This window comes from Phyllopteryx taeniolatus, chromosome 1 (assembly GCF_024500385.1).
Source record: "Phyllopteryx taeniolatus isolate TA_2022b chromosome 1, UOR_Ptae_1.2, whole genome shotgun sequence".
In the NCBI taxonomy this organism is placed as follows: domain Eukaryota; kingdom Metazoa; phylum Chordata; class Actinopteri; order Syngnathiformes; family Syngnathidae; genus Phyllopteryx; species Phyllopteryx taeniolatus.
The window spans coordinates 6,313,596-6,339,162 of NC_084502.1; the positions used below are offsets into that span (position 1 = coordinate 6,313,596).

At 44.7% G+C, this 25,567-nt stretch overlaps 1 protein-coding gene across 9 annotated transcripts in view; it reads left to right on the top strand.

The window, feature by feature from the left end:
• Positions 1-25,567, top strand: part of LOC133474725 (protein-glutamine gamma-glutamyltransferase 2-like) — a 57,026-nt gene that overhangs the window by 11,728 nt on the left and 19,731 nt on the right. For 2 of the 9 annotated variants that reach the window (XM_061766689.1, XM_061766674.1), the window contains exons 1-23: positions 514-771; positions 8,773-10,667; positions 10,776-10,970; positions 11,162-11,282; positions 11,479-11,572; positions 12,043-12,129; positions 12,999-13,115; positions 13,181-13,279; positions 14,022-14,173; positions 14,276-14,414; positions 14,517-14,639; positions 15,067-15,264; positions 15,554-16,224; positions 16,452-16,859; positions 18,791-19,040; positions 19,771-19,860; positions 20,883-21,164; positions 21,664-21,834; positions 21,963-22,140; positions 22,387-22,482; positions 24,406-24,657; positions 24,819-25,048; positions 25,256-25,311. In XM_061766689.1, the coding sequence (XP_061622673.1) occupies positions 9,035-10,667; positions 10,776-10,970; positions 11,162-11,282; positions 11,479-11,572; positions 12,043-12,129; positions 12,999-13,115; positions 13,181-13,279; positions 14,022-14,173; positions 14,276-14,414; positions 14,517-14,639; positions 15,067-15,264; positions 15,554-16,224; positions 16,452-16,859; positions 18,791-19,040; positions 19,771-19,860; positions 20,883-21,164; positions 21,664-21,834; positions 21,963-22,140; positions 22,387-22,482; positions 24,406-24,657; positions 24,819-25,048; positions 25,256-25,291 (5,622 nt within the window). In that variant the 5' untranslated portion in view covers positions 514-771; positions 8,773-9,034 and the 3' untranslated portion in view covers positions 25,292-25,311. The other 7 variants (XM_061766699.1, XM_061766683.1, XR_009787607.1 and 4 more) reach the window with 7 other exon arrangements.

Genomic DNA, 25,567 nt, shown 5'->3' on the forward strand with positions numbered 1-25,567 from the left:
TGTAGTAAGAAACTAAGAGCTCGTCAATCTTATAGTGTTGTTTTTGATGTCATTTCCTTAGTTTGTCATTCACACAGCCTCGTAGGAGTGCCTGGTATCAAAAGTATCTTTGATCAAAACTGCTGTGTAGATTGAATGCATTATTATTATTATATGCCAGTTTGTTCATTGGGGCTTAGAACATTTATTATTGTGATGTATAAATATCTGCCGAGCTGCGCCAATATGATGAGACCAGGGAAAAAATATATAGATTTATTCTATTCTGAAGTTTTATAATGAGACATGAATAATTCAGGTTGTATTTTCTGCTTTTTGCTTTGCGTGGCTCGTCAAATATGAGCATTAATAAGCCCGTGTGTACGTTGAAGTGAAAAGAAAAGTACCAGTGCAAAAGAAAAAATATGTACTTGGACTTACTGCAAACTCTCTCCCTCCCTCCTCTCTCTCTCTCTTTCTCTTGCTCTCTCTCACTTCTACTTATGTTTGGTCACACTGTCACTTTCAGACCAACATAGCAGCCGCCATTCGACACGCAGCCGCAGAAAGAGAGCGCTCAGAGACGGACGGAGATACTGTACATAGAGGATACGGAGCCAGAGGGTAGAATTAAGAAACCACTGACTACATGAAGCTGACGCTGAGGACTTGGCCAAGGCATACAGCTTGTTGAAACTTGTCACAATGGCTCTCGAACCCAATTCTCGAGCTCGGACAGCTCGGGAGCGACGCGATGAAAAGCGGGAATGGCAGCGGGAGCATAGAAAGATGGTAATGTGACCGTCTCCTGTTAGTTGCGATCTTGTGTACCACTGAGCCTCGCCACACTTTCGAGTGACCTGCAACTTTCATGTTCTGAAAGTGTCAATTTTACAAATCACATCTGATTCTTCACTGGGATTCATTGATTCACCCTTTCACTCTTGGAAACACTTTTTTTTTTTTTTTTTAATGACAATTTTTCTATAAAACCAAAAAAGAGAGAGAAATAATTTCCTAGTTTATTCTTCCTGTCTAAAATTAATTTTTTTTAAACAAAAAAAAAAAACTCTAATTGAAGTACTTTCTTAACTTTAGAGGTAATGTTGCGTCGCTGATGTATCGCGATGATTTCTTTTATTAACACTATCGCCGACATCGAACACTAATCGACCTAAAATTGTAAAACCTAATACACAAAAAGAGCACTCTACGGTTTTGCTCTCAATTGACAAGCATATGGCAGCTAGCCAGTCATTGGCTAGGCGCCGAGCAGTCGGCATAAGAAGCAAGCTTACATTTTATCCTGTGCTACAAAAAGATGGACTTTAATGAACACCAGTCACAGAAGGTCCAAATCAAAGTCCTTTGTTCACGAAAGGCTGGAAACAAAAACATAAAGTCGAAAATTGCCAAAAGAAAACCAGTAGTGATCTTTTCCAACAGGCATGACACTGAAACACTTGCCAAAACTCTAAGAATGAGTGCTTTCTTCACCGTAACCTCGGGTTCTTTTTTTTTTTTTTTTTTCCTCTTCTGAAATACTTTTTCTTTTACCAAAATTCTTCTTTCAGAAAGTGACACAAAAAAACAAATTACATACGCACAGCTAATGTTTTGATGCTGGCTAAAATAAGGTTGAGTGAGGTGTACTGATGGCTCTCGTGATATGCGGAAAATGTAGCTGATGAAGAAAGTACAGCAGAACAAAAGTAAACAAAAAAACACTTCATTTATTTGGAGACTTGGCACACCAAAACGTTTGTGAACTGAAGCAATGTTTCCCATTAGATTGAATGGAAATAGAATTCATCTGTGCCACACCCAAAACCAAATTGGGTTTGCTTTTCAGAGTTTAGTCAAAAAGAAATGTAGTATGTAAAATGTGTATTTAAAGCCTGACACGCTGTTTATTTAGATTCTGGGGCCCAACACAATCAGAGTGTGAAAATGGCAGAGGTACACTGATAATAAGTTACGTAGTTTACGGTATGAAAATAAATGAAAACACACTAATTGTGAAGAAATAACTCAAAAATAAACACACAACTGTTCAGAAGGTCTGCCCCGTTTTAGACAAACCAAACTGCATAGCGAGATCAGAAACATGAACACCATTCTAACTTTTAGCTATTGTTCCCTTACACTGTTAGACGTTCCTGTAAATTTACCACATACCTTATAGTGAAATACATTTTGACGATAGTTTCCACTGCATCATGGGATTTTCGTTGACATCACACACAGTTACTGAATCTGCATGCAGCAGAATTGCGAAGTCGTGTGCTCCCAGAATGCATTGCGCCATAACATTTTTCACTGTTCTCGTAATCAAGATGTTAATCCTTTATGTTCAAGAACAATAAGGATTAACGTAACAATGATCATGTGTAGTTTGCTGAATGAAATTTTTTTTCATGAAACCCTGACTGTGGGTTGTGTGCCTTAGAGTGACATCCTGGTCAGTTTTGCAATACGGTAAGTAAAGCTAAACATGCTTTACTCGTCTTAATGATGTGCTTATAACAGTAATATGTTAAAGTTTCATCACAGTGCTATTACTTGAAGGTTTCAGTTTCCTTTGAGCCTTGTTGAGGGCTAATTTACATAAAAAAAAAAAACAAAAGCTCCAGAAGTACAGTGTTTCTCCTGGGTGTTGTGACAGTTAGCAAAATGAAGTTCATGAGCCGATGTACCGATTTGTTAGTGAACAGGGACACTCACTTGTTTGTTCAACAGTATGTTACTGCATGCTTATGAACTTTATACCGCTTTGTGTTTCTTTTTGTATCCATTCATACACACACACACGTTGTTGTTGTGACATAGTTATTGTTGTGAAGATGCCCCTCTGTTCGTGCGACAGTATTGTCTTCAAGTAGCCTGGCCGAGTCCTTTATTTATAACGTCTTGACAAGCGGCCATTTGTGTTGCCACATGCATGGAGTGTGACTGGCTGCCACACAGCGTTACCTCGAGGCTGTTTTGACTCAAGGTAAAGGTTTAACGTTGCTGAGCATCAGGCTGGATTTCACAAGCCTTCCCCGTGCATCTGCCGCACTTCCTGGTATGCGAGTCATGCAGGCGCGATGCCATACTGACAAAATGATCACTCTTCTGACTCTCAGTCCAATGACTAGCTGTCCCACTACAGCGTTACCTTGACTTGCGAGTTTAATTCCTCGCCTCGCTTGCAACTCAGTTTACTTGTACAGTATATCAAAACAATATTCAATATTATATTGAAATTGAAATTGAAACATGTTTTTGCTGCGTGCTGTTAATGACGAAAAATAGAACTGGACTGTATTAAAACATTCTAAAAAAGAATTTATAGCAATATACAGGTTGTAAAAAGTGTCACTACTGTATGTTGGGAAAAGCTGAGCCGCAACAACAAAAGCGGAACAAGCACGAGTCGTTACTGTTGTATGTGTGCCTTTAAGGGCCGTGGTCTCGTGAGTGACATCAGGAACTTTGCCGGGTAGCTTAGTCTACGTGTGAGCTTCTGGACGCGGTTTTTGGCCTACTGCAGCTCCTCGCGAGTGTTCTCATTTTGTATTTGTGGTTTTGGCTTTTTGTCACTTTTGTCCTGATAGTGAAGAAGGGTGTCAAACAAATTTTTGTCACGGGCCTTATTGTTGCCGCAGTTTTCCTCAGAGGGTACTCCCCGACTGTGTTTTTCCTTCTGAGTCGTTCCACCTTTTGGCTGCAAGAAGGGTGTGCCCGGCTTGCACATAAGGCTGATTTGTTTGCCACTGGCTCACTGGAATGATGTTACGCCGGGAAGTGAATTTTAAAATACCCGCCCAGCCCTTCTAGAGGTTTGACTTGGCGGGAACTTGTGAGTGAGTGTGTGCATTTATCCACCCGCCCTAGTTCTTAAATGTTTGCATGCCTGTGCCACCAGCATCCACTATTCCGACGATTCCCGCTTTGGGAGTGACCTCAGTGTTTGGGAATTAGCTCTTGTGCTGACCAGGTCACACAGAGCATCTTTTTTCTCGCTTCCGAAAGACATTCTTTGTGATTTAGGCAGCAGTCTGACTCTGTATGCTTACTTGCACTGTTTATTCATGCAAGCGCTTTAGCTACACTTGGGTCCATATTAATGTATTGGTATAGTATAGGATTATTGAGTCTTAGTTTTGTTCAGTTTCTTCCATTAGCATGCCGTTTCCATTGCTTGTTCGTGTGGGGTTCTTCAGACTCAAGGCCTTGATGCACATGTCTGCATTACTCAACTGTAGAGTCATGAACCTTATCCCCTCTTTTTTTTTTTTTTTTTTCAGGGAAACTAAAGCCAAATGTATTTCTTTATTGCAACGGTGCATTGTATGTGCCCCCACTAGTCTAAACACGGTATTCTGATGAACATTGCGTTGGTGGAATAAGAATTAAAACAGATCAATGAATGAATTTTCATCCATCTCAGGGAGCCGCCATGTTGGGCAATATCCCCCTCTGCTGTCGACTGAAATTAACGTCACAACTACCCTTGCGCGTTGCGTCAGTTACGTATAGTTGGAACGTCACATGGCCAAATGACTATAGAAAGACATGTTCACACAAATATTGACGTGTGAATAAGATTTGCAGCAGAAATTTATCACGCTTTCCTACCTTTAAGTAATGTTTTTGTGGGTTGTCAACTTCCTTGTCACTTTTAATCTGTTTACCATACAATTGAATTTTCCTCTAAAATTGTTGAGCTCGTCTGTCACTCCTGGTGAGGACGCGTGTAGTGTGAGTGCTCTTATTCAGAAATGATGGCCAAAGTGTTAGACGTAAACTCGATAGTTTCTTGACATCAGTTGAGCAACATCATGGAGTAAACACCTGATATTGTCTTTTCTCTGAGTGGACAGCAGAAAAAAAAACAATCTTTTTTTGTAATCTTGGAGGGAATCTCTGTATATTGACTTGTTGTGTTTTCCAAAGCTAAAAAAAGACATAAACACAGGAAATGTTCATGCTTATTTGCAGCCTTCATTGATGTCTGAACTTTTAGCCAAATGCTTATTGTGATTCCCTTCTTTCTCAGGCATTTTTGTCACATGAGCTCAAGATTGTAGAGGATATTTCATCACACTCAGCGCATTACTAGGTAGCGCATTCCATTATCACAACCCTCAGACTTCATGCAAATATGTCAATACTCTCAAGATCCATCACGTTGGATGGGGAGCTTCGTTGCATAAAGTTCAATCGTCACGCAAGGACACTCGCAGAGTTGTCCTGAAGCCACTCCCTTAATATCTTTACTGTGTGGAAAAAATAATTTGATCAATTTTGGATTGAAAAAATGAAGCGCTGGGAATACTTTCAGGAGGCACTAAAACCTTTATACAACCCAACCTCAAAGCCAACCAAAGGTAAACAAAAACATAGCCGTCAACTTTGATTTTGTAAATAAATCATTTCACGGTAAGCAGTTCTGACAGTAAACCTTATCTTTTTTAACTCTAGATTTATTCAGGTAACACAATTGAAAACATACTCTCAACTGGCAGCAGACAGCAGAGTAAAACAAAAACACGCTTTTTGCTAGCATTGAATCATAGTTCTAAAAAAAACATTTAACCCAATAGCACCAATTTCCAAGCAGAATGGTGTATGTTAAATGTGGATATCTTCAGTAGTAAAACCAAAAATGACAGTTTTTCTGGACCTACGTAGTGTTTGATGTCAGATTTTTGCGTAACTGTGATGTTGATTTTTGCATGTTGAAATTTGAGTTGGGAAATTCGAGACTTCTCAGTGTTCGAGAATACAGAATTAGAAGTGTTTTGACCCATTGCAGTGGCGAAAAACTCCCTTAATCACGCACTGTTCTAAAAGCATTATCATGAATTGCCAGTTATTCCATTCATCCGTAGGAAGTGTCAATGGATAATTGCTTTACAGTTGTCGACAGAAACCCCGAGGAAATCCCAAATGAGCCAAGACTATTTCTGTTTCTTATTGATAGCGGACAGAGATATTGAAACCGTCCCCGTTTCCCACAGTGGGTCATCTTATCCTCAGTAATGTGAGTGGTCATTTATTTCAGGGGCTGAGTGCGTGCCAGCTACTGTATACTTATAGAGCCATGTGAATTTGCAAAAAGCGGAACGCTGTGACCTCCGTTCAGGCCGAAGCAAAAAATACTTGATGGTGTAAACAATGTTCAGTCGTATTTAGAAATACAACTGAGCATTACACTGGATGTAGTTGTTGTACTTAGTGGGATCCTTACACTTGTTTCTCTTCAATGAGACTGACCCATCTCGGGGTAATCTTTTTCATTTAAAAAAACTCCAAAGGCTTGTTTTTGCTAGCTTGTGGACTTATTTTTTTCCCTGTGTGACATGACTAAGACCAGCCATTTGACAGAGGCTCAGGTGGATGCACTTGAATTTGAAAAGAAAACTTTCAGATTCTGATGGCTACTGAAATATTTTTGGTTCACTTTCTCTGTGAGACCCGGTACCAAAGGGCCTGCAGTCCGGTGGTTGGGGACCCCTGATCTACAAGACTCACAAGGCTGTAGGAGATGTGATATTCTTCCTAAATGCATTAGTGGAAGTAGCATTTTTTTCATAAATCACTTTTTTTCTTGGATTATTAAAACTTTATTTCTCATGAAATTCACATAACAATTAGATTTTTTTTCTCAGAGTTGTAATCTTTGTTTCTCTTTAAAACCAAACTATGGCAGCCATTGTTGTTGTCAGTCCCCCTTTCCGCTCCAAGTGTGATCCTCCTCCTCCCTGTCATCATGATCACTCGTGTTGTGTCCCGGAGGGGTGTGGCACAACCGAGTCACACGGCTCTGGAGACAGGCCGAGACCGTTTGCGGACAGTAGTCCCAGATGATGATTCAAGGTAATGAGATGGTGAGGGAGGAAATAAACATGCAATGGCAGATAGAGAATCAACAACTAAGTTACACAGAATCTACTGTGTGCTTACTACATGATGCAGATCCTACAATTCTGAGAAGAAGACGGGAGTCATCGCATCGAGATACACGCTTGTCGTCTTCCATCGCCGCTCTTGCTAAAACGGCCTACACACGTGCCAATATTGGGCCAAATTTTCCCCCTTTCTGATCGACATCACCAAACGCCCCATTGTCAGATCTCTCCAAATTGTCAGTCAGGCCAACAATCGTAAATATGAAGTTAAACATGTTCGATATTTACGATTGCAAATCCTTGTGTGTGTGTGTGTGGTCAACAAGGAGTTTGGCCAAACGGGGTTCTGGGTTTTTACAGTATACTGATTTACAGTAATGCAGACTCGCTGACGTGACCTGCCACCCCACCAGACCCCGCCTCTTAAAGGCATGCATGTACATACACATTACAGTATTTTTATACAATTTACGCTTGCTATTTTTTGTGCATTAAAATACGTTTACAATGGCTTTTAATAAGTTTAAATGTGTTTAAAGCATGAGGGAGGGGCATAACCCTTTTTTTTTTCCTAACAATATTTTTTTTCTCATTGTGTGTGGGTTCTCACATTTAGATAATCAGAAGAAATGTTAAGTCCATATTTGTGTACCCCAAATTAAGCTGTGAATGCATTGTGTCATCAAACATGTTTGATTTGTTCGTTGAAGATGATAAATGTTCGTCAATGTTTACCAAAATATACCGTATGTACTTTGGATCACTCGTCATCACCCGCACATCACCCATTCCGATGCCGTACACCTCGCCATCGTGTCTTGACATACATGCATATACATTAATCCTGAGGTCACGAGCGGCCTAAATGTGGGAGGAGGTCAAAGGGGTCAAAGGAAATGTGAAACGCAGGGCCCATGGCAGCCTAGAGAGGCGCCACCGCATTGACCCTGTTTACTGGAATTGTTTGGCTACATTTATGACAGTGAGCAGCAACTGTTTGAGTTTGCTGAGCTGTTCCCTCAACAGGTGGCAGACCTGTGCTATTTAACAAAAGCATGAGGACTTGGCTAGCCCCGGGCATCTACATGTTTCCTGTGCTTTAATAGTTGCTGTTTTTTTTCATCAGAATTTGAAAAGGCATCTCATTTTTGCCAATTATGACAGCCGCCTGCTATGTAGTAGTGCTTGACATAAATATCATTTTGTGGTAATTCCATTAAACATGCCTTGTTTCCTGTATTGCTTCGGGAATGCTTGTGAACATTCTCCTTCATCCAGGTCATTTCATTATCAGGGCATTGATTCGATCACAACGGGACTGTTCGGGTTGTCTTGGAAGATGTTTTGCCTTTCATCCCAGGAGACTTTATTAGTTCATTCATACAACAAGGCTTAGTTAGAGGAGTACGAAGCAGGCTAGTACTGTTGGACTCTCTTCCACTCTGGAATTGTCTCCAGTGAGAGGCGCCGAGTGGGTATACATATTGCCCCCCAGCTCTGTGCCACTATGTTGTGGTTCACCCCGGTGGACGAGAGGATACCCTCCCTCCGCCTTCACTCTTGTTTGTGACTATGCGCCAAACAGCAGTTCATAGTCCTTAGAGGGTGTACTGGTGTAAAATTAAGAAACATTTCTATAAAAGTAATACTGGAGTGGTCGGAAAAAAAAATAATGTGCATAATATTGAATTAACTCATTCACTGCCATTGACGGATTTAGAAGTCAAATATTCATGTTAACTGGGAGGGCTAGCAATTAGTTAACTTCTTCATTCTTATTAGTTTTTTTTGTGTGTGTAATGCAGTGTCCAAATATTACATTACTTACTAATACTACTGCTTACTAATACTTAATACTCTTATCTTCTCTCTCTCTTTCTACTCATTCATTTAGAACCTGTTGTTGGTGCTGTCGTCATCCATCTTGTTCTTCAGTCACGTGACCTCAAAGTGATACCTTTCTGTGAAGCAGACATTTGGCTTTGTGGTCTGCAGCCCCTGGAAGAGGAGGCTCTTTGAAAAGGAGACCCCTATTGTCATACAATTGCCACGCAAGCCATTACCTGCGGACTGTAGACCAAGATGAGATCCGGTTACGACGTGAACCGGAAGCCCTGTCTGACTTAGTGGGTTTACCACAGAGTCCTCAGAGTAGCATGGCCTCTCCCCGTCGTTCTTATGCTCCATCACCTCCTCCCTCTCCTCATGCTCATTTCCCTAATAATTCCTCATCAGGCGCTTCCTTTCGTCCTTTTCTTTCAAAGGAAACTGCAGCAAAACAGTATCGTGTAACTCAACAGACCTCCTTCTTACCATCTTTTTCCCGTCCCCCTTCCTTCTCGCTGGAGACCAGAATATGTCCGGCCAAGCACGGCATTGCGGTGTCTCTCTGCCTCGTGGATCCTAGCACCGCTTCCTCATCCAAACTTGCCAGTGACAAAGATACAGAGACAGAGTCAAAGCCTATTGGCTGGGTGTCCCCGAATACATGGGACAGCCGCTTAAATGCGACACAACTAAATACAAGGATGGAATTTTCCAACCCTACAGCTGAGTGCAACGTTGAAGATAAGGCCGCGGTTGAAAATACAAAGCAAGTAAGTCGGTTTTCAGACCAGATGGCCGTTGAGGGAGACCACGTTGATATTTTGCCGGCGACCGTGCTTTTTGGATGCACTACATTAGCAACAAAGGAACAGAAATCAGAGGTGCAAATGCAACCAAAAACACAAATGGAGTCTCGTATGCAAACCCAAGGCGAGCCAAAGCCCCATAAAGAACAATTAGTCATGCATTTACCTAAGAAAACACAAGCACACAGTCGCGGTAGAGCGGAGGCTACTCCATTACAACATGCAAACATGGCAGCTGAACCTTCTCCCCCTCTCGACCATTCCCAATCCCATCAACGCGACCCTGTTACAGCTGAACCTTTTCAGTGTGTGGGCACTGTCCAGTTCTCAGAGAAACCCTGCACCCCATGCATGGCCAGGAAACAAGGGAACATTGCTTCCCAAAGGTGTCGTCATCGGGAATCCTACAGGGCCGCTCTCCAAAATCCTGTCACTGTTCTGCATGAGAAGGCCAGAGCGAGGATGTTGGGTGTTGTGCAGGAGGATGGGGAAATATCGCACCGCGATGACAGAAGGACCCCAACAGAGACTGTGAGAGGTGGTCCTCACTGTCATGACCAAAAACCTTATGAAAGTGGGACGCAAAATCCACACCCTTCCAATGCCAGCGGTACTGTCTGTAAGGAGTCAGGAGAGAAAAACACTGCTCCATTTTGGAGAGCAGGAGATACAAGCCCTGTTCTCTGTATGCCCGACGACCCCGGACGATATGACGGAAGGCCAGAATTCCAAACTCGCAGGACCACTGTGCCTTTTCGGGAACATTATGACTCTGCCATTGGCTTACAAATTGGGAATGGAACAAACAGTGAAAAACACCTCAGCTTATCATGTAGTTGTTCCGAATGTCCCAAACCTTGTGAAGGACCACTAAGTACACCAACTCCCACTGGGCTGAGTCCAACTGTCTCTGGGCACGTTTCACCACCGAAGACCAAACGGGAATCGGACGGAAGATGTTCCTCACTCTCCACTGCGGTGGTCGACACCTCAGAGAAGTGCCAGTTGGTCCTCGTTGATGGTGCGAATGTCAGGAGGGGCCGAAATGATGACACCCGTTCCGATGTGCCTCAGCTTCACGTGGTCAAGTATAAAAAAAGCACAGCCTTTCGATTAGTTTCACCCAAGATCAATCGAATGAAGATGGCCATTCCAGGTAGACCACTCGCCGACTTGATCTTAACCATAGATTTGAAAAAGAATCATATTTGTGGGATAAATATTAAGCCCTATCATCCATAAAATTGGCCCCATCCTTTTACAGATGGGGCAGGTAAATCCACCACAGGTAGAAAGACCGAGAGCTCCTCGCCAGATGCTTCGGTTTCAATTGCAACAGAAGTTCAGAGGAGCCCTCAGCCATCCTCTGCTCGCCACGGTCACAGACCGGACCACCTTCCTCTAGGATCTCCAGACCCCAGAGCTCACCCGCTATATCAAGGCATAGCAGCGCTCACAGGCAGGTTCCAACAGTCCTCCAATTCTCTGTCCATACATAGTTCTTGCACGGAGCATAAACCTCGCAAAATAGTTAGAATAAATACTTTAAGGTAATAAACCCTAGATGATTTCCCTCTTTCTCTTAACATCTGAAGGAGGGGTTACATTTGAGACACACCCCCTCATCTTTTATTTCATTGATCCCTGCAGGAGGCAGAGACCGGGCAGGTAAGGCGATCACTGAGCTGTATGGAGACCACCAAGGATGGCGATCTAATGTGACCAGCCGGCAGCTCTTGGAGATGTTGCTTTACTTCCACACTATCATCAGGTGAGGCCTAACAGAGCACTGGCAGAAAAGCATTACATTCGCTCCAAAAATATATCGGGATTCGTGGTAATGACCCTACACAAAAAAACTCTGTCCAGGCTTTTTACTGCAATATGGCTAAATGATCGAACAGGTTAACAATAATAAGGAGGAGGGAGAATGTAAATTGTGCTGTGTCTTGTCCATCCATCTTTAGGAGAGAAATCAGAGAAGCTGGGATGACCTTTATTTTTGATGCCAGGAAATCAAATCCTCTTCCGCAGCTGTACAAAGCCTTGATGACGCTTCAAGTAAGAAACACACAATCATCTCTCTGAACTGCAAATTTGACGCCTAAAGTACAATGACAGAGCAAATTATGTGTAATGAGTCATTACTTTTCAGAATATTGGACTTTTTCTGCAAGAAAATCAATGGGCAGGTTGTGGTTGGAAATCGTTTCAAAGCGCTTCCCAAGTTTAAGCATGGGAACACTTGCTGCGTGCTGTCTGGGCATTGCTATGATTTGCTGTGATGTCATACTCCCACTTAGTTTATTTTAACATTTTGGCTCGGCGAGAGTATCCAATGCTCAGCATTTTACATCTTAAGTAGTGCATGACATATAACAGATGAGTAACAAAAAAAGTTCATTGTTTGTCAATTGTTTTTTTTTTTTAATGGATTTTATGGATGGGGGGGGTATTATGGATTTTACTGAGCAATTTAATAGTGCAGCTTGTAAAAATAAATAATAATAAAGCAATATGATTGTGTGCAGGAGCACTCTCCCCAGGCAGTGAACAGTTTGGTGCTTCTAGTGGATAAAGAAAGCAGCACCCGGCCAGAGAAATGTCCCAGCATCCAGGTTAGTCAGTTCATATACTGGGCTGAGTTTTCATCCTTTGTTTGGTTAACAGTTTATGACAAAAACAAAACCAAAAACATAGCCCTTTATGGAGCAAGGAATCATATTTGGTAAGTTAAATATGTATTGTAACGTTTGCCTCAGGAAGGCAGCCGTAGCCAATTCGGAAAGGATCATTAATACTGTTTTGTAATTATTGAAAAAATAGAGAGTATATATATGTTACAAATGACTGTTACTGACTGAAGTAATACAGATTTCTGATGTACAACCTTTTTTGACAATTTTTCTCGAGAAATAATTTGAAAAATGTCCTTGCACTTCCCGTGCATATTTTTCCAAAATAAAATCATCTACAAGGCAATTTTTTATTTTGGAAGATGACTTTGAAATTATATGAAACTGTTTTGGGATATTTAGAAGAAGAAGAAGAATCACCTTTTATTGTCATGAACATGCATGCATGCACATGAAATTTGTTCTGTGCATTGAACCCATCACAGTGAACACATACACACGTTAGTGGAACACACTGGAGCAGGGGGCAGCTGAAGCGTTTCTGGGTATCAGTCTCTTGCTCAAGGACACCACAGCCGTGAGTCCGGGGGATGTCGGCGGATGGTCCGGTCGGGGTCTTGAACCTAGGTCCCCCACGGTGGCTGGCGATGAGCTTAACCATTGGGCCGCGGCTGCCGCTGTTTACCACAGAATAATCCATTTTATATTGGGTTGGATCTCAATAAAAATGAGGATACAGTTTTTCAGTTTGCTTTGAATTTTGGCAAAATTATAAATTAAGCTCGCCCTGACTGTCCTCTTGCTCATTTATCCTGTGAAAAGTTCTTGTCTTACTTTTTTGGACCACACAGACTGAAGTGGTGACATCAATGAAAGCCCTGATGAAGCTGGTGGAGGAGAGTCACCGGACCTTCCGTCTGGACGGAACTTTGTGTCACAACCATCGTGACTGGATGGAGCTTCATCAGGTGAGTAGGCAGGTACATGAAACTGAAATCATGTGACACAATGACCACATCTTTGACTTTTCTAGAAACTCTTTCCATTTGCGTTGGATCTTCATGACGCCTCCAGTCTGCTGCTGAGGGCTATCAGTAATTTAAAAGCTCCTCAGAGGACGGATTCTGTACAGGTACTGTATTGCCCGTGTTTTACTGCAGTCAAACGATGTCATACATCAGTTAGTTCATGAATCAATCATGAGTTGCACTTGACCAGTTTGTCAACATCCTAGAAGGTGGTGCCCCTCTCTCCCCTGCACACGCAAAAAAAAAAGACCTAATTTTTAAGAATGCAAACATGATTAGGTGCAGTTACAAGTATCATCCTAGAGAGAAAATGTTCATATTCAGCCATTTTATTGAGTGGAAAAAAGCATTTCCATTGAGATAAAAAGTAGCTATTATACCGGACCGCATCCCAGAGTGCACATACCAACAGTTTAGGAATCCATGGACTATACCACTTGGATCTTCATTCTTCTGTCTACTAAAGACATTTTGGTGAATTGTAGGGTTCCAACTGCATGGTAACGGAAAGATGTTGATGCTGTATGGATGAGAAAAACTAGGTCCATAAAGTCATGTGGAAGTCCTGTAGATGTAGAAGAACGCGGCCCTAATCCCTTCAAACACCTTTGGGGTGAACTAGAACACAGACTGGAGCAGAGACAACATCTGTCTCAGGTCCCTCATCAGTGACCTCACAAATTCCCAAACAGTCCAAAATCTTGTAGCAAGTCATCCTAGAACATTGGAAGCCACTATAACGACTTTCTGTTTGTGGAACGGGCAGGTGTCCCAAAACATTTGCCCATCTATTGTACCATTGGTGTAATTGGTCAGTCAGTTACGAAGTATTTGTTTGTCCTGCAGACTGTGCAGCAGTGTATGGAGGAGCAAAGGACTCTGATGCGTGATGTACTGGAGGACAAGCGCTTGGTCAGCCTGCAGAGGGAAGGCGGGGCCATCCTGGTGAGGCTGAGAAAGGAAAGTGACCTCAGATACCCTCACTGTGAGGGTCTCAGGTGGGCATAAAATGTACAGTATCCTGTCTATTTCATATACTGATTATATTTGTGTCAGTAGCAGCTTTTGACTGTACTAGTGTGGCTTTGTCCTACACGCAGTGACGCTGTGGACTCACTGACCAGCCTGTACAACCACGTGGAGGAGCAGGTCCACGTCCTTGTACAGAGCTCCAACATGTCTCTGGAACACTTGAAGTATCTGCTGCAAGTCAGAGAGATGGAGGGTCACGTCACGCAAGTATGTGAAGATGTTGGACTAGACTGAAAGAAACATTTTGATTCCACAGTCATCTTAATGATGCATGTGCCTGAGAGTAAAACCATCTTTCCCTTCACAAAGCTGCAACAGTGGTTTTATGTAGAGGGAGAGCGCCATCTGCAGGCAGCTGAATCGGTGGAGGACTCCGGAGACCAACTGGAGCAGATCCTCAACAGCTTCACCGCTTTTCTTATAGAGGCCAATGTGAGTTTGCGTGTGGCCATGATGAGCAGTACAAGAGTCTGACCTTTAGGGGTGCTCAGCGCCCTAACAGAAGCATGTTACGCATGTAATAACAGTGCTTCATGAAATCATTGTGTGAAATGAGTTTGAAAAACACAAACCTAGAAAAAAATGGAATCTAGAATATCCTCAAATAGTGTTTCTAATCGATGCAGTGCCGTAATTTATTGTAAGGTGAACTACATAAACGTCCCCCCTCAAAAAAAAAAACAAAAAAAAAAATCACATTTGGCACCACTAGGTAATCAACTTTATTATAAGCAAGTGTACAATTTGGTTTGCTTTGCTCTGTAAAAGTTGTGTAAAAGTTGTGTTGGTGGGACGCCGATGACTGCATGAGCTTCGTGAATAGTGTGTGAGGTAATACAGTACGTCATGATCCTCGCAGGATCGGAGACACCATGCCGTGTCCCTGGCACAAGAGGCCGAGCACCTCCAGCAGGCCGGGATGTCTCACCCAGAGACGCAGATGTTCGGCAGCCAGGTCGGCGCTTTCAAATCGGACCTGGACGACTTCCTGTGTAGAGCGGAGGCATGTGGCAGGGAGCTGCAGATCATGGTCAATGTGTGTGATTTTTGCGAGCGGGTAGGTTTGCACTCAATATGTGCAATCGGGATGTCAAACGTAGGGATTAGGTGCAAATTATTCAAACAAAACCCCTATAGATGCTGACGTTTAGCGGTCTATTCACTTTTTAAATGATCTATTTGGCGTTGCAATAACTGTGTCTAAGGACCTGTCAGTCACAGGGGCGACAAAGACACAACCATACACACTTACATTCACAGCTTCTGATAAATATGAATTGGCATGTGAGTGCAACAAGTAAAAATGTGATTTAAAAGTCTGATCTTTATTTCATCGTTTTCAACAGGCTACATCTCTGGCTGTTGAATGTATTGATTATCTGAACCAGAATCAATCCAGAATCCTTAAAACCCACAACTGTAGTCCCTGGACAGCACCTGTCAATCAAACCCATCAAAACAAAGACCCTGGACCAAGCGTTGAACACGCAGCGCTCATCTCCGTCCCGAACACCAACACAGCTGTATCACCGTCGGACGACAGCTCTGCCCTCCAACTCTTCCAGGACAAGTTCCTTCCGTTCAGCCTAGAGAAATTTCAAGAGGTGAGGGCCCAGGCCAGTACCCTGAGGGGCTCCAGGGGAATGAGGGTCTGGAACACGGCGTGGCTGCGGTGCCAGGAGGCCCGGCAGCTGCTTCAGGAGAGGATGCAGGGCACCGCCGATGAGGTCTTCGCCTGTCAGCCGCATTGTAGTGGCTGTTGCGGGCGTCATTATGTGGATGTCGCCAGCGCTCAGACAGCACCAGCCGGGAGTCTGGCGGTGCAGTCGACTCCAGGGCCGCGGCACCCGCAGTGGGAGAGCATTGTGTCAGGGGCGGTGGATTTTAAAAAAAGAAGGCCCATCGTGGGCAAGGGCAACACAACTCGAGCTGAATGTAACATTACCATCAAACCTGAAGATAAACGTGATGATGGTGGCAGCCACAGGTCAAAGGTCACACCAAAGTCATCTCACAGGTATGTTATTCACTTTATTAGAGGAGACAGATGAACCAATGATGTAACGATGATGATGCGTATGTATGTACCACCACACTATCAGGGACCTTGTTTGCTGGGTACATATCTTAAATTATTTCATCCATACGCACGCACAAACGTGCCACCACATTCTTTAAGTAGATTGGGAAAAAAAGATCATCCTGCTGGGGACAACATTGACCTTCATTTTCTGCCCCGAACAGGTCAGCGAGGAAAGCGGAGCGCGAGACGAAAGGGAGCAGGGCGAGAAGTGATCGCGATGCGGCTGCTCTCTCGCAGTCTCACGCCGTTGGCTGCCAGTGGTTTCCGTGGGGACGAGGCCTGCGAGCCAAATCCCGAGACTTATCCTCGACAGCAGGAGAGGCGCCCGAGTCTTGCGCGCCTCCAGACGAGCAGGTTAGACCGTCGTCCTCCTGCTCCCACTACGGTCAGCCATCTTGTCGGATCCTCCAAGAGGCTCAGAAGTTTCAGATCTCCCGCCACGGAAGCTTCTGCTCCGAGGGCTCGGAGGGGGCCGGGGCTTATCTCTGCAAACACTCCAGCCTGCCCGCTGGGAGGAGTGAAGGAACGTTTGGTTTGGAAAGTCCACGAGAGAGCACCGACAATGCTCTGTAAGTCGATGAAGTTTATGTTGGAGTTGTGTTATTCAGGGATGAAAGTATTGAGTGTTGACGAAGATTACATTTTGGTTTCTAATCTTGTATAATCTTCTTCATCTTCAAGCTTACGCTGAAGTTCTACAGGTATTGTTTCCTGATTTCCCATGGTCACCTTTCTTTTGGTATCCCAAGGAGATTCACTGACGATACTCATCAAGGGCTGCATCCATAAAGATTCTTAGTCATTTCGGAGCGCTTTAAGCTAACAGTAGTATGGGGCGCAGTCGACAACAAATTGAAACTCACTCCAAATCGACAACAAGGCTTTAAAGCCTGAAAACGCAAACATTTGAAAAGGTGTTGAAAATGACACTACTATTGTTTCCGTGTACTGTAAAAGCTGAAAACAATGCTCTTTGAAAACAGAGCACCTGAATGTGCTTCAACAATCAGACTTCAGTGAACGGTATTCAAAATGTGCCTTTCGGCAAGTAGTTGGTGGTGTTTCTATGTGGCTGGTGGCGAGGCATACATACTGCGGTGTCATTTGTTTTGCATAGCCACTGCAACAGAGCATTTGGTCAACGTCTGAAGATTTTGATTGTTATTATGTTTACTAGCTTGACTATTTTTAGCTCACACTGTACCTTATGAGTATTTTAAGACAACTCACAGAACATTTATCTTATTGTAAGGAGAACTATACACGCTTCATACAGATGACATCATCTTTGCTTGATTTACTACGCTGTTACTTTTGCACTTCCCGTATGTTATACCATACTGCAATTAAATTGGTTATTGTCGAGTGTATTTAAAGAGGAATTTTGCAGTGTTAAAATTGCTAGCGAGATTTGAAAGTAGCCTCATTTCACTAATCCCTCCCCCCTCGAGTCTCTGGCCAAAGCCACGCCCCTTTCTAACATGGACGAGTACGATTCTCAAACATGGCCATGCAAAAGCTAGCATTAGCACTGTAAACAAGGCAATGTCAGTCACTGCTGCTATGGGGGTAGCATGGCTTGGTGGAAATGAACATTAAATGTTAGCGGTTTCCAGTTCTACTTTTTCAAATAATATAGTGTAATATAATCAATACAAAAATCAAAAAGATGTTCTGAATCGTGTCTGATGGTTGAGGTCCGTTCGCTCTGCGTTTGTTTGCTAGTCTTATGCTATGTCGGCAAACGAGGGATAGCCATTTTATTTTCATTTTCGGCAAAGCTCCTGAAACCCAAGGTATCAGGTCAGGGGGTGCGCCGGTGACCAGAGCGTGCCCGTGAGTGAGTGGCAAATGATTGACGCCACGTCAGTTACACCTTCTGTCTCCGATTGGTTATTGCTCCTGGTTTGCAGTGCGCGAATGGTTGTTTGTTTCCATGTGCCCTGCGATTGGCTGGCGACCAGTTCAGCGTGTACCCCGCCTCTCGCCCGAAGATAGCCGGGATGGGCTCCAGCACGCCTGTGACCCTTGTGAGGATAAAGCGGTTCAGAAAATGGATGGATGTATGAATTGCAAATTTCTCCTTTAAGGGCCTTGGTTGGTAAGAAGCAGAAAGCCCAACTATCGTTGAATAAGGAGCACCATCCTCAAATGTCAAATATCCCTTTGGCAGCATTGAGAACGACTTGAACATTGATGCCATGGCACCAGTTTCTATGTACATACTGTAAATGTCATCTTCTGATAGGTGCAATAAATCATACATGGCTCAAATCAACTTTGAACTTCATAACTAAAATAAGTCTCCTCGGTTATTTAATGTAAACAAATTCAGCTAACATGCAATATGCACACAGTATATAATCTATTGTGCTATATTTGCTTGTGTGATGACTTTATTCACAATTTTTTTATGAATACAGCCTCATTTTTCCATAGATATTCAACAGCCAGCAGTGCAATAAATGACATGAAGTATTTCCCTTCTTCGTGTTCGCAGGAGGTTGCAGCGTGTCCTGGAAGAGCTGCTGTTCACAGAGCGCGAGTATGTCCGCTCGCTGACTTACATCCTGACTCATTACCTGCCCCTGCTGGACGGGCTATACATCCCCCAGGACCTCAGGGGCAAGCGGGCCATTATCTTCGGGAACCTGCAGAAGCTTCACGATTTCCACAGCCGCTCCTTCCTGCCAGAGCTGGAGGCCTGCCATCGGGATCCCGCTATGGCGGCCCGTTGCTTTCTCAGACATGTATGTTGGTAGCCGCTCTATATTCCATCCATTAACCGAGCCCCTTATCCTCACGCGGGTCGCGGGAGTGCTGGAGCCTATCCCGGCTATCTTCGGGCGAGAGGCGGGGTAATCCCGGAACTGGTCGCTAGCCAATCGGAGGGCACAAAGAAACAAACAACCATTCGCACTCACGGGCAATTTAGAGTCTTCAATCAAACTACCATTTGAGGCTGTAACCAGTCGTCCACCGCGCCGCCCTGCAGTGAGATGATATTAGCTAAATATACTGTACTATGGATGGGTATTCAACTACATTTCCTTCCTGAATTAATTGAGAAAATTCATCAAAGAATCTCTAATTTTGTAATAAAGTATAAATATTCTTGAATTATTTTGATAAGGTTGGACGACTGGTCGTGGTCGATACTGGTCACGCACATGAGTGGCCAGTATTGCAAATAGTGCAGAGTGGCGAGACAACGACAGTGTGCACGCATAATGTATAATTGGCCCGACAGCGATGTGACTGCAATCTCAAGACAAAATTGGCAGCATGTTACAATGGAATTGTAAGTTTACTGTTTAAGAAGTTAATGGCAAGAGGGAAGAAGCTGTTGGAATGTCTGCTACTTTTATTTTGCATTGTTTGATAGCACTTACCTGAGGGAAGGAGCTGCAAGTGGTGGTGGTGACCAGCGCATATCAAATCTGGATCTTGGTGACAGTGTGCATTTCTTTCTTTCCACAGAGTGACAGTTTTGGCCTTTACGCACTCTACAGCAAGAACAAACCTCAGTCAGATTCCCTGATACTGCATCGTCGACATGACATCTTCAAGGTCAGTTTACAGTATGTCTTCATCCAAACATAGGCGTAGCTGTTTTGTTTTGTTTTGTTTTGTAAATGGCCGAGTGCCTTTATTTCGGTGGTTAGAGCACATGAAGAGAAAACCACACAAGGAAACATGAGAAACCAAATCATCTGATCAGTCATCTGTGGGTGCTCGGCTCACGTGACCACAACCCTTCGTGCCACGTGAGAATTTTTGGGAACTTTTAAGTTTCAATCTTTGTGGTGCTTGGCCATCGTGCTTCCACAAAATGTATGTCATCATTACAAACTTTGTTTGTTTTTGTACAGAACAGAGCTACATGTTTCCTTTAGAATTTAGTTCAGCACCATATTACTTTCTAAAATGAATTTTCCACATGAATGTCACTGCAGCTCATTGAGGCCAATTGAGAAAATAGGCACCAGGATACTTCCAGGTGGCAGACCATGAGTGACTACCGCTGACCTGAAGAAATCCCGCCGCCCACTGTAGAGAGTCAAAAACATTGTCGGTGATCTGAAACTGAAACATTTATAACGAAAACGTGTTTGGGGTTGTGCTACGAGATACACAGTACCTGCCAGATATGGTTTCATCATCACAGCGAGGGTGTAAATGCCCAGCTGAGTAGACGACAGCACACTATCATTTAGCATTTCGTGTATTGCTGTCTCCTGAATTCATTTGCCATTCCCTAATGGTAATATGTCTGAATTTCCATCACATCTGTTCTTTAATCAACCTACAGTACCTGTTCAAATGTAGATTACAGCAGGTGCTGGGGCTCCCTTCCAAGCAATCCACCTCTTGTAGCATCTTATTTTCACCTGACCCTTTACTCATTCAAGGTACAGTGTCAGAGCAGAAGGCAGGCCAATCAGACATGTTTCCGTGTCAAAATTAAGACTTTCTCGACCACCCCGCAAAAGAAAATCATTCATTTGAGACATTTCCCCGTCACTGATGCAATTCTGGTTGTGTTACGGTTCTGCCACAGTCCCTCCACGCGTCTTCACCTATGTCCACAGAGGAAGCAGCAGGAACTTGGGGACTCGATGGACTTGTCCTCCTACCTACTGAGGCCGATCCAGAGGATCAGCAAGTACAGCCTCCTGCTGCAGGACATTCTGGCTCTGACCGCCAGCTACTGGCCGCAAGACATTACCGATGACGCCGCGGGTGTCCGCGATCCTGAGCTGAGCAGCAGAGAGAGGGAGCGGGCTGACATCAAGGCTGCCGCTGACCTGGTTCGCTTCCAGATGCGTCACGGCAATGATCTGCTCACCATGGATGCCATCCAGGACTGTGATGTAAGACGTTACAATGGCGATGCAGTGAACCCCCGTTTATCGCGGCCGATACATTGCAGGCGCTTTTTAACACATTTGACACATGCATTGGAACACCCCAAAAAAATCATTACAACAAAGTATAAAATGTACAGACAACACCGAGTTCTTCAGAGGGAACGGGAATAAAGCATCCTCAATACAACGACCCCGTAAATTTGTACTTCATCTTCTCCGGAATGGTCAGGATCATTTGAAGATGAACTTGAAAGTGTTCTCCCTGAGAATGCACGATCTTACCAGCAGCCAATTAAAACCCATAAATAAACGATGGCTATAAAGTGCAGCTTTTTTGCAAAATAGCAAGAATTTCCGTGACAGACAAGGCAAAAAGTACGTGATGTAGCCGGGCCGCTGTAGGTGAACCGCGATATAGTGGGGGAACACTTCCAAACAAGGTGGTGGTGGTGGTGGTGGTGGTGGTGATTTGATTACCCAGTCGTCTCTTCTTTGCTGACAGGTGAACTTAAAAGAGCAAGGTCAGCTCATTCGGCAGGATGAGTTCACCGTTTTCTTTCGGAAGAAGAAATGCCTCCGCCGCATCTTTCTCTTTGAGCACCTCATTCTCTTCAGTAAGACAAAGAAGGCAGAAGTTGGAAATGAAGTTTATGTCTACAAACAGTCCTTTAAGGTTTGGACCACCGAGGCCCGACTTGCTCTCAAACTTCGCTGTGAAGCTTTTGTCTTGTCGTGTCAGACAAACACACTAGGCACAGATCTCGCCTGAATGCGTCTCTTTGTGTTCTTTCTTTCGCCCAGACCAGTGACATCGGGATGACCCATGACGCCGGCGTGAGCGGCCTGTGCTTTGAGATCTGGTTCCGCAGGAGGAAGAGCGAGGACACCTACACTCTGAAGGCCAGCAGCATGGAGGTGAAGAAAGCCTGGACCTCTGACCTGGAGAATATTCTCTGGGATCAGGCAGCTCACAGTAGAGGTATCAACTGAATAGGAATAAAATGTCCGTGCATTCTGCTATGGATCTGTCCACCGACTGTTCTTGTATCCATCTATCTTTGTGTCCATCCAGGTATATTCCTCAGTCCATCTCTACTGTAGCTGTCCCACTGTCTATTGATCCGTCAATATGTTTTCTCCATCTTGCCATACTCTTGTCTGTTAATCCATGACGTGACAACACGATAGAAATGGTGTGCATTGTTGACTATGTTGCGTGTTGCAGAACTGAGACTGCAGGAGAGAATGTTCATGGGGCTGGGCCTCAAAACATTCACGGACATTCAACCTAGCGACGCTGCCATCTGTGACCGGGACGGAGGTAAGAGCCGGGAACATTTACTGTGGTCGCCACAGCTATTCTCTTAGCTGTCCATGACGTTGGTCCTGACTCAAATACTGTATCTGAAAATATCTCTGGAAGGAATTGCTGAGGCATTCGGCACGGTGATTAAAGCCACAATAAGTATTAATTGTACCGTAAAATGACTTTCATAATTTTTTTTAATGTGCTCTCAAGGACATGGCGGTATTCGTTGATAGGCAGAGGATAGCAGGCCCCATCTAACAATACATTTGTAAAATTTCGTCGCGATATTGCTGGTGAGCAAGTACAAATACAGAGGTGTAAAAAGGGGGGCCACCGCCCCGGTCTGCCAATCCAGCCTCACCGTCCCCACAACATCCAAAGGCGGATCTCATCCACCCCCAGGGTCCTGCCACTGAGGAGCTTTTTAACTTGCTCAGTGACTTCAACCTCAGAGATGGGAGAACCCGCCTCAGATGCTGCTTCCTCAAAGGAACTCCTCCCGAGTTGATGTCCCCTCCTGAGACACCGTATGGTTGACCAGAATTTCCTTGAAGCTTCTGGAAGTCAGACAGCAGGAGTTGAAACTCCCTCTGACAGGGGACTGTGCCAGACGTTGCCAGCAGCCCCTCATAATACGTTTGGTCCTGCCAGGTCGGACCAACATCTTCCCCCACCATCGGAGCCAACGCACCACCAGGTGGTGTTCGTTTGACATCTCCACCCTTCTCCTCACCTGAGTGTCCGAGACATGCGGCCGCAAGTTCGATGACACGACCACAAAGTCGATCATCGAACTGCCGAGGGTGTCCTGGTACCAAATGCGCCTATGGACACCCTTATTTCTGAACGAGGTGTCCGTTATGGACAATCCGTGATGAGCACAGAAGTAAAAAAGCAAGAACAAAAAACAAAAATGCTTGGGTTCTGATCTGGGAGTCCGTTTCTCCCCATCACGCCCTTCCAGGTCTCACCGTCATTGCCCACGTGAGCATTGAAGTCCCCAGCAGGAGTGCTCTCCAGCACCCCTTCCAAATACTCCAAAAAGGGTGGGTACTCTGAGCTCCTGTTTGGTGTATAGGTATAAACAACAGTGAGTACTCGTCCAACCACCTGAAGGCAGAGGCAGGCTACCTTCTTGTCCATGGGGGTGAACCCCAACATACAGGCTCTGAGCCTGTACGTTGGGGAGACTCAGAAGCCACCAGCTCAGGCTCCTTCCCTGCCACAGAGGTCTCGTTCCTCGTCCCTAAAGCCAGCTTCTGTAGCCAAGGATCGGACCGCCACCCTGCTCTTTACGCACCTGACCCCCTTGGGGAAAAGGGGGACCCACGTTGCCTCTTTGGGCTTTACGCAGCCGGGCCCCACGGCCATTGAGTCCCACCTCCGGGCCTGGCTCCAGAGGGGGGTCCTGGTGACCTGCGTCCAGGCGAGGGAAAACAATGTCCAAATGTTGTAGTCATCATAGGGGGGTTGGAGTTGTGCTTGATCTGGTCTCTCACCTAGGACCCGTTTGTCATGGGTGAACAGAAGTCCCAGACAACTTATCTCCTGAGATACAACCCCTCCGCCACGATAAGGTGACAGCTCAGGGTGGGAGGCCCCCTATTGCCATGGTAACGAAACCAGGCCTCACCATTGGCCCAGCAATTGCATGAGACAGGGTTTCTCAAGATGGGCTCATTTCAGTAAGACCAGCAATAGTGTTGTGTAACTGTTGAACCTTGGGGGTATTTCGGAGAAATCATGTCACAGATGTGTTGATAGGACACGAGGAAACTGTTTTGAAATTGTGGAAAAAAAAGCTTCATACATATGATGTGTCATGTTTTAACTGCAAAACCTGTATATCCAAGTCAGAAGTGGAACACAATACCGTCATCCATGCTTGTGCCCACTGATCTTCGTCTTGACGACTGCATGCTTGTGTGTCGTCAGTCCCTGTGGCGTGTCGTTCACACAGGGCTCTAGAATACGCTCGACCTCACTCCACCGGCTCCGCCTCCACGACCCTCAGCCGATCGTCCTCGTCGTCGGGCCGCGGCTCGCTGTCGCCGGCCGGCTACCCCGGACAACCGGCCTCTGGCCCCGCCCCCGCCCCCGACGGCCTAGCGGACAATGAGGTCGACGCCCGTCACTATCTACTTCACCGCGACTGTGAACGCTGGAAAACAAGCCATCATCCACTGAGTGCGTTTGACAAACACCAACTCAGAGTAGGGCTTAACGATTTCGGAAAATAATCCATCTGATTGGATAATAAATCAATTTAATGACCAACATAAGATGAATTCAGCCCTACCCCAAGTCATTTTTCCAAACTTCATTTTATGACTCGATATAACTTGCAGACTTGGCGGACGCCACAGATTCATCTGAGGAGAGCGCCGACGTGTTCTTCAGCGACTCGGAGCGCAGTTGCCTGTCGGCCCTCGGCGGGGAGGTCGCGGACTCCGCGTCGTCGCCGGGCCCCCGCGGTCCCGGGGCCCGCACGTCGTTGCGTCAGACGGATAGCTCGCGGGTGCTCAACACGGAGAACGGCGCCGTCGAAGCCAAGCCTCCGCACCTGGCTGATGCTCAGGTACGTTGAGATGCGGATCCAGATTCAACTCGGTTTCACATTGCAACTTCGGATCCTGCATACACGTAGTCATTTTCTTTCAAATTGGATGAGCTCTGACAAAGATTATATTATAACGTTTAAAAACAAATTGACCATCATAAATAAATAGTTTCCCCAAGTGTTCTGAATGAAAGAATTTTTTTTTCCTTTTGCGTTGCGCGACAGGGAGATGTGCCGATAGGAAAATCAACAGAGGTTTAGGCCTGGATTCCCACGACACGGTAAGCCTGTCGTCTTAATTGCGGCTTGAAATTGTGACGCCAGCAACATAAGTTGGATATATTTTTTTTAAACATCAGTTATTTTGTGCGCAAAAGACAGGTCGCCGTTTTGAATACATATTTAAAGAAACCTGTAAAGTACAAGAAGAAGGTTGTCCTTTTCGAGAGGAAAAAGTCATATTATAGCCCTCCTTGGGACGGCCAATTAATATTAGCTATAAATGCTGTGATGCTGTACATTAGAGATTTGTCCCTC